We start from the raw sequence: 9,617 nt of genomic DNA, 5'->3' as shown, positions 1-9,617 counted from the left end.
AGATCGTCACAACAAAAACAAAGCAATTCGCCGTCTGGACGATTCCCCATCGTTTATTTACATTTCAATTTATTTAGCAAGTATACTAGTTTTTGAATGAGTTATAAAAGTGATGGAGGCTTATTGTTTTTATTATAAATGTAAAATGTGGCATCAAATGTTTGGTATTAACGGAAAAAAATATATACATATATTTTAACGTTAGGATTCATACAAGACATTAGCATTTATATAACTGTCTAGTAACTTTAAGTGAACGATCGATAAACGCCGAGTGATATAAGCATGGTAAAATACAGGTAATGTCCGAACTGGAGGTCATGTGAGTTTATGCCAAAAACTGGGCTGCTGGGTCCAGTCGTTCGAGCGTGTATTACCGGTGACCTCAAATGACCTCCGACCAGTGACCTTCAATGGCCTTGGAGGTCAACCTCACAGCCTATGTCCGAACTGGAGGTTATGTGAGTTTCCACACCAAAAACTGGGCTGCAGGGGTACTCGGCGTCGTCCGGGCCAAAAAGACGAACACTCTACCAGTGACCTCAAATGACCCAGATCTGTTTTTTGACCCCCCTGATACCATCCTTGGGTCACCCTGATTCAGAATGTATATGGGTCTGGGGATCTCTGGCCCTTGGTTTGGGCATGATTGAAGAACAAACGAAGCGGCTCATATGATATTGATTATTTTATTTCTATATCTATCTATCTATCTATTTATCTATATCTATCTATCTATCTATCTATATATATATATATATATATATATATATATATATATATATATATATATATATATAAAGAGATACAACGTTGAGCAGTGTATGTTGGAGCGGCCCTATAAGAGGCAAGTGTTTGGAAACTCCCAGTTCTGTTGTTTGCAGATGATACTATGTTGTTAAGTGAAGACGAAGGGGAGCTGCAAGGCTTGGTGGATGAGTTTGGGAGAGTGTGTAAGAAACGGAATTTAAAAGTGAATGTAGGGAAGAGTAAAGTTATGGTCTTCGAGAGAAGTGAAGTCAGTGAATGTACAATGAGGCTGGATGACGAGGAAATGGAAACTGTGAGTACGTTTAAGTACTTGGGTAGGGTGATGAGTAAGAAAGGAAGTTTAGAGGGTGAAGTGCTTGAAAGAGTACAACAGGGAAGAAAGGTTGCTGGTTCCTTGAAAGCAGTGATAAGAAACAGGGAAGTGAGCATGGAAGTAAAAAAGCCACTACATGACAGTATTGTGATACCAACTCTAACGTATGGTTGTGAAGCTTGGACCTTGTTGGAGGGGCACAAGTCAAGAGTGTGAGCAGTGGAAATGAGTTATTTGAGAGGAGCATGTGGAGTCACATGGAGAGACAGACTGATAAATGAGGAAGTGAAGGAACGTTGTTGTGTGGATGTGGATGTGTTAGGAAGCGTTAGGAGAAACACACTGAGGTGGTTTGGACAAGTGGAGAGGATGGAGAGCGAGAGACTGACGAGGAGAGTGTATGTGAGTGAGGTGGAGGGTGGGAGAGGGCGGGGGAGGCCAAGGATGAGATGGAGTGGAGAGGTATATGAGAGAGGGGTGTGTGAGCTGGAAGCAGGGCAATGAAATGGCGGAGGACAGGGTGACATGGAGGCGATTTGTTTGTGGCCACCCCTTACGGGATTAAGGAGTCTGGCAATATATATATATACAGCGAGAGAGAGAGAGAGAGAGAGAGAGAGAGAGAGAGAGAGAGAGAGAGAGAGAGAGAGAGAGAGAAACTCTAAAATGGCAACACGAGTTTATTTCCACTAGACAATCTTCGCTATATGGAAGTCAAATCTAGATTTGGCAAAAAATTAAACGCTAAACTAGCAACCCTGAAGGTTATTTTTTGATTGATTGACTTGATAATATTTATTGTTGAGAAAGTTACAGAGTACTTCTTGTTGCTCAACGTAAAATTGTTCACTAAATGGAATATCTATTTACTGGAAAATGTTAAAAGTGACAACCCTGAAGAAGTTATTTCTTGGGTCAAACATTCAAATAATCACTAAATGGAAGCAAACCAAAAGAGAAAACCTGGAGGAATGGGGTAGGGATGAGGGGTTGGGGGACGGCTCCGTCCCAGACGGGGTGTGTGACGCAGAGGTAGCTGAAAATATCTCCCAAGGTGGTCACGCTCACAAATACCCAGTAAAATGCTCCAAAGTTTCATTTCGGATTTCCCACATAAAATACTTCCCCACTTTCAGTAATATAATCCTGGGGGAAAAAAAAAGCTAAAGCTACAATAATGTTACTGACCAAATCAACTTTCGTATGGTACGGTCATGTGATGGTGTGGTAGGCAGCCTCAGTCTTGCCAAAAATGTGTGAGGAGGAAGGCGACTGGCCGTGCTAGCAAGGCAGAAACACTCGCCACAAACGTCTAAGGCAGGCAGACAGTGGAACACCCTGTACTGGCACAGTGTTCATACAGAGTGAGGATGAATTAAGTTTTAGTACGGTCAGTAGTCATCTTGTTCATGACAGTGAGCAGATCTCTGCAGGTTCCTCAGTATTGTTGATGGTACGTATGGCACCCTAAATCTGGACTTTACACCCTGACCCCGAGTCCACACTATTACGATAGTTGGACAAATCTCCACAACAACAACAACAACAACAACAACGGCACCCTAAGTGATGGCACCCTAAGCGAGCTCCATCATGGTGTTTACAATACAGGTTGGCTGCATTTGTGATTAAAAGTGCGATAACTATGCATGAACTAGTGCAATGAAATACTATACTGTCAAAGGTGACTGCTTCGACAAGACGATATGTGCTTCCATTCACAGCATGTAAAATTCTTGAACCTGCTTGCATCAGTAATGAAAGTTAAAATATGCAATGTCGTCAAGTTCATCCCAGCTGTGTTTGACCAGTGCGATATTTACCTATGTTCACCATGACAGGTAATATACCAATAACCATCCATCTATCCATCATCCAATCCTACATTGCCCCATGAGGAACGTAGGAGCCCGGGGCTAGGCACTTGGTCCCGACATTTAAGATGAGAGTGAATTACCTATAACACTTATAATAAAGTTGACAACTGTTATCATGAGAACGGCAGTAGCACTCAGGGCAACCCAATTTCATGGGGCCCAAAGCACGACTCTGTACCGGGTATAATATTTGGTGAACAAATCAGATAAGCTGTACTGCCTTCCCTCCTGTGTCATGTGATGTTAGTTTCATAAGTAATAGCCATATCCCTTCCTCAAAACGGAATGATTTTTTAAAACAGTAATTAAGGCAAAATATAGAAACAATAACCATCCATCCATCCATCATCTAATCCTACGTTGCCCCATGAGAAGCGTAGTAGCCCGGGGCTAGGTAAGTTGGTCCTGACATTTAAGATGAGAGTGACCAGCCTCACCCATCGCTGTGTGGCATTATGTGAGCAATAAACCCCAGCCACCCTTTGGATATAAACCTTCACCGGCTCAATCCGATTGGAGCGCCATAATTACCCACTAAACCACCAGGCGCCAAAATTTTGTTATATGGTTACCACCCAGCGTAGTAAATGGTTTCCTGGTGTACAGGAAACCATTTGGCTTGTCACCCAGTGTAAAGTCACCCATAGGCAGAAGGAAGAGGAAAGAATGAAGGAAAGAAAGACAGAAGAGGAAGTGTAAAGTCACCCGTAGGCAGAAGGAGAAGGAAAGAATGAAGGAAAGCATAACAGAAGAGGATGGAAGGAAAGAAGGATGGAGGAGAGGAAAGGGCAGACATCCGAGAGCAGCACTACATCAAGTGAGCAGATTGTGAGTGCCCCCACCTACCACAAGAAACAATGTATCGTACTAAATACCTACATACACTTGAAAATCAACAGTAATGCGATTTTACAACTCGAAGCCTACCCAGTGTTTGGGCACATGACTACCATACAGGTTTATGTGGTACTTTATATATATATATATATATATATATATATATATATATATATATATATATATATATATATATATATATATATATATATTTCAGCAGCTGTTTCAACATAACAGGGCTTTGTCTTTGAATAGGAGGTACAAAAGTTTTTCGTAAGAATGAAAAATATTATTTCGTCGCCTGTTCGAACATTTCTGCAAGCTATGCTTTTTGACATATTGGTTTGAAAATAAAACACTAGGCCTACCAAGTGACTTACTTGTACGAGTTTACCGTGACTGGGATTCTTGTATAACCATATTTTTCCACGCACTTAATTGACTTGTAGGTTCAGTAAAATGTGGCAAATTCTGAGCTACCACGAAACTATACTGTTAGAATATTTAGTTTAATCTGGGGATGTCATTTATATAGAAAAAAAAAATTATGTCTACATTAGTCTAAGTTAATTCCTCTTCACTCAACCCTATTTATCTTTCAGGTAGTATGGCCAGCAAAAAAGGCTTTCCATCCCTCAAGGTGCTGGCTACGACCTGTGCATCAGAAATGACCCTGGCCACCCTTACACACGAGTTACAAGAGGAAGCACAGCGATCCCATGACAGAGAACGCATGGGAAACTGTAAACGAAAACGTAGCTACTCGAGCGGCGATCAAAATCAGGAGGGACCAAAGTGGCACAAGAGAGCCAGGATTGAGGTAAACACAAGTCCAACGGCAGGTTCTGGTCAGCAAACCAATAAGCGACCGCTGGAACAAGATGAAACTGGTATAAGTACGAGTAATAAGCGACTGAAGTTAGAGTGCAAAAACTACCCAATAAGTCAGAAATGTGAGGCGGGCGTGGAAATGAGCAGAGATGACATATCAGTGTGGTACTCTAGAACTGAGGATGCTTGCCACTCTCTCAGGAAATACTTTTATGCATTACCTCATGCGATATGGAGTCACTACGGGAAAACATTAATAGACCATGCACTGAGTGAGACAGGAACGGAAAAGGTACACAAGAAGATTCTCAAGAAAGTTATTGAGTACACTTTCTGCGAAAAGCTGACGTCATTTTCAACACAGGAAATAGAAAACTACACATCAGAACTGGACGGGATAATCTATAAAAACCTGAAGCACTGCACGAGGTTGTTGTCCTTAGAACTGACCATGACACCCCAGGGAGAAACGGACATGGTAGCTGCTACATTATCCTTTCAGAAATTAAGGCTTCTGCAGGCCCTTTATTTGCTTCCACCAGACCGCTACTCCTTCCACTGGGCCGTCAGGGATTTAACTCTGTATTGCCAGGCTCTCAAGAGTTTAAAGCTAATGTATAACGGTGATCTATTTCGTGAAGCCGACGATTTACAGTGTCTGACTCGGTGTAATTCCTTAGCAACTCTCTGGCTTTTCAACTTTGGTCGGAAGTGTGAAACCAAGCAAATCAGTTACATATTGAGGTCTTTGACGAACCTTAAGGTGCTGTACCACAAAGAGCTACCCAACGCAATTTTAGAACTTTTTTCCGAAAACGAAAAAAATACAAGAGGCACAGTTCATGGTGAGGAGGAGGCTCGGGAAAGACAAGCTGGGATGGGGGAAATGCTAAAATTGGAGAGGGTGGACTTGTGTTGGTATCAGCGAGGATTGGGCTATCAGCTAGTGTATGTGCCCTCGTCCTACCTGATGGCAGTGGCCCAGTTGTGTCCCAAGGTTATACTCCTAAACCTGGTGGGTCCCACATGCCTGGCACAGGTTCTCCTCAACTTGCCTAACTTACAGACTCTGATTCTGCAACAGGCCAGCCTCATTTCGTGCCTGACCAACAGCCTAAACTGCCAGTATTTAAGTACACTAACTGAGCTGCGTGTCTGTGATGTGTGGGACGTGACCCATGACCTGGTATCGGCAATGGCTTGCGGTTGTCCAAATCTCCAGATGCTTAGTGTGATCAATTCCAGCCTAGAGGCCAGGGGTGAGCTCGTCTCTCCACCCCACCACTCACCATTTCCGTGCCTACAGCAAGCCATTCTAGCACCTGATATGCTTCACGGGCGCCCTGCCCTAACCACACCCGCAGTCTGGCAATTGGGTAATGACCTCACACGCTACCTGCTGGACAACGCCACCAAGCTGACTACCCTGCACCTTCACTACAGGACTGAGGACCTGGCTATCAGCGACACCCCAACACAACAAGACCTAGAGGATATCCTAAGCCGTCCTCGCCCAGCGCTCCGCACTCTAATACTCGAGTGTCCACCAGCAGCCTCCCCCAGCCTAGTAGAGGTGGTGACCCTGGCCTGCCCTGCCCTGGTTACCCTCGGCAACATCACAACCTGGCCACTCACTCCTCACCAATGTGCGTCTCTTATCATCCGTTATGGAGCTAAACTTGATATTAGTTAGGCTAATGGCTGATACTAATTACCTACTTTGCGTGTTATTTTGGCAAAGCACAGACTATTTCACAATGCTCAAGACTAAATGATTAACGTTTTATCCAAGCATAATTAACTTCGTGTTTCATCTCATGACAGACGATTACATTCAGCTCACAAAAACTGACAGCAGTCAAAGGGTTAACACACTGCTTCAGTTTCAAGGAGTCCATAATCCTTAAAATATTAGGACGAAAATGAGTGGCTTGCTCCAAAATTACAATATTATGTCGCTGCAGGAACAACCATGCACAAACGTAACAATGAATGTGATATCCATGAACCTAATTAAAAGCAGATTACAAATACATGCTTTCATTATCTTTACTGTATATGCTAATCAAACAATTACCAACGACACACCACTTAACAAGGATTTACAATTTTGCCGAGTGGAGTATCCAGCCGTCAGGCTTACCCCCCACCCTTTCATTTTCCGACGTGTCAACCAGTATATTTACAAGTGTGTTAAGGTGAACTGAGCATTCCATTCTGATACAACAAAAGCCCTTCACAGAATGCATTCCACTGCTAATAGAGCAATCTTCCCCCTTATGACCCCGATTTTTTCGCAATATATAAATAAATATTTGCTCCTCTCATGCTCATTCCCAATCTGCTGGAACTCCGTCCAAATGTTTTTCATATTACTAAGACAGACAGACATACATACAGACAAACCAAACCAAAAACAAATTCATTGGCGGAGGAAGGAAAAATGTCTACATGGAACTCATCTATTTTTAAATATAATAATAATAATAATAACAATAAAACAGGCTTCCCTCAATGGACTTGCAGTTGGGCAGACTGATCACATCTATCACTTCATCCACTGCCTGGCGCCACATTCTGTTAAGGGGGTCTGCACGAAAACACCTCCAGGTACTTCAGTCTCCCAAGTCTCTTCATCACAACACGGGAAAAAAATAACGAAAATTAGCAATGAATATGAGACCCTATAAAGAAACAAAACACAACCTAGGAAAGGGTCATTTCTCGTACAGTGTGTGATTTCGGTAAAACCTGTCCAAGGTGACAAAAATTCCAACCACTGCAAATTCTTACACTATATACAACTGCTGATGGCATGGCCTAATTATTTTCACTGAATCATGGTTGGAACTAAAAGAAATGATAGATAAGGAGAACAGGGAGTCACTGAATATATGAAGAAAACTCAGTTATTTAACAGACATTTTCAGTTTCTTATTGTATAATCGAACTATATATATATATATATATATATATATATATATATATATATATATATATATATATATATATATATATATATATATATATATATATATATGAGAAAGACGTCTCAGCATACTGAGCATGGTAAGAAGATGCATGACGGATAACTGATCGATGGAAAATTATTCTGGCTTTCAACTAATTAGGTTTTAAGAGTGTGAGATGCTCATATCAAACGTTTCTATGCACCTCTATGTTCATATATTTTCCAACAAAGAGAAGATAGGGCAAGATATCTCAGAGTTTGCAATAATACATATGATACGCAACAGCTTCAACTAAAAAAAAGCCACCTGTACAAGCATACACAAATCTACCTGGAACCTACTGCAATCTTAAATATTCGTCCCGTCCAATTTCCAACTACACTGACATAAATCTTCCGACAAAGCGGCCCGAGACCTCCCGAGAGACAAAATCGGCCCAGGAAATAAGGAACATCGGGTCACCGGAGACAATTTCCTCCTCCTATTGACACGGGGTCTGTCTGCCGATTAATTCAATTACCGCCCCGTAAGGATTCGTTTAGCAGCCTCCTCGAGTGGAAGTCTGTACTGACCGTGGTGGGGTAAGAAACGTACCTCACAGGCGGTGACTTAAGAGGAATTGACGAATACAATAACTGTGAATACAATAACTCATGGCTGCGTAACATCTAAAACCGTCCTCTTACCACCATGGACTTCGCAAAACATGATCATTAACTTCCTCTCAACAGAAAGGCAAGTCTGACGCATAATAATTATAACTAACCTAATTATTGGTTGCCAATGGATTAAAAACGATGCATATAAATGGAATATAAAAAATGGTTGGGAATTTTGTCATACTGGAGTCTAAGGAAAACACTTTGCAGTATGACAAAACATATGCATCACAGTAACGTTTAGGACCAACTGTGTTCGTGCTGAGAGAATCGAGGCATTTCAGAGAATTTCGCCATTCGTCAGGTGTAACGTAATTTGAAGGTACTTTGCAATGCCCCCACCGATGACTGCCATGTTATATAGGGATTAGAGATGTTGCCTGGGCTTTTGACAGGGTTTGGTATAAAGGATTAAAATATAAGAGTCTACACTGAGGACTCCTTGAAATATGAGGAATTACCAAATGATAATATGGAATATAGTAAGGGCAAGACCAAAATTGATGATTAAGTACTATATATGTATGTACGGTAAATATATATATATATATATATATATATATATATATATATATATATATATATATATATATATATATATATAATACACGAGACTCACCTAATGTAAGGTCATGATGTACAAATATTCATTGTGCAGACGATATAACACATTGTTGAGTACTACGGCAATTAGACAGGAATCAACCACACTTACTGGCAAAATAACATACATACCAAGTACCTGTTTCCTCCAACCCATCACTTAGGCGGCCGCCACGTGACTGCAGAACAAGGAGGCGGGCAGCTTCAGGAGGCAGAGACATGGAGTTGCTGATTAAAAATTGCTTCCAGGTACAAAAATCCACGCGAGGACAGAGAAAATACTTATCTCTTGAAATATCACAGAAAATTAATAAATCTCCACAATATCACCAGGTCACACTGAAATATAGCTCTAAGTACATTTCAGTTTTTCTACAACCAACCACGCTAAAAAGGTAATCCACCTGGGGAGTGTGCGCCAGGCCACCACCACCACCTCACCCGGGCCGCGGACACCACTATTGATCAAACCAACACCACATTATTTTCACGTTTACTTTGACACCCAAGAGCGTCAAGTACTTCTTTGTTGACCTTGTTATTTAGTTTTCACGGGGCTGGGAGTGTAAATGTAATTATGTTGGAAATCGCACCTGTCATGATTTTATTTGCAGGAAAACTGAAGAAAGTGCTTCTGGCAGCTGCATCGCCAATAACATGATTCACAGTGCAATAATTACATTGTTACTCTCCCCCCCCCCCTCGTACTGCAGCCGCTTATGGGTTTTCGGATCGTTGATAGTTTATCGATTAC

At 41.6% G+C, this 9,617-nt stretch overlaps 1 protein-coding gene across 2 annotated transcripts; it reads left to right on the top strand.

Moving 5' to 3' along the window:
- Positions 1–2,351: 2,351 nt before the first annotated feature.
- LOC145406662 (uncharacterized) lies at positions 2,352–6,644 on the top strand. Of its 2 annotated transcripts, none has more exons than XM_080277750.1 (2): positions 2,352–2,537; positions 4,401–6,644. In XM_080277750.1, the coding sequence occupies exon 2, from the start codon at positions 4,406–4,408 to the stop codon at positions 6,320–6,322; it is 1,917 nt and encodes a 638-aa protein (XP_080133876.1). In that variant the 5' UTR covers positions 2,352–2,537; positions 4,401–4,405; the 3' UTR covers positions 6,323–6,644. The 2 variants fall into 2 exon arrangements, with proteins under 2 accessions (XP_080133876.1, XP_080133875.1); XM_080277749.1 differs by having other exon boundaries at positions 2,352–2,695.
- The last annotated feature ends 2,973 nt before the right edge of the window (positions 6,645–9,617 follow it).

Source organism: Coenobita brevimanus, chromosome 71 (assembly GCF_032717465.1).
Source record: "Coenobita brevimanus isolate Jiangsu-jjx chromosome 71, ASM3271746v2, whole genome shotgun sequence".
Lineage (NCBI taxonomy): Eukaryota > Metazoa > Arthropoda > Malacostraca > Decapoda > Coenobitidae > Coenobita > Coenobita brevimanus.
Note: the sequence above shows the minus strand (reverse complement) of the source record. Positions and strands in the feature narration are given on the sequence as shown.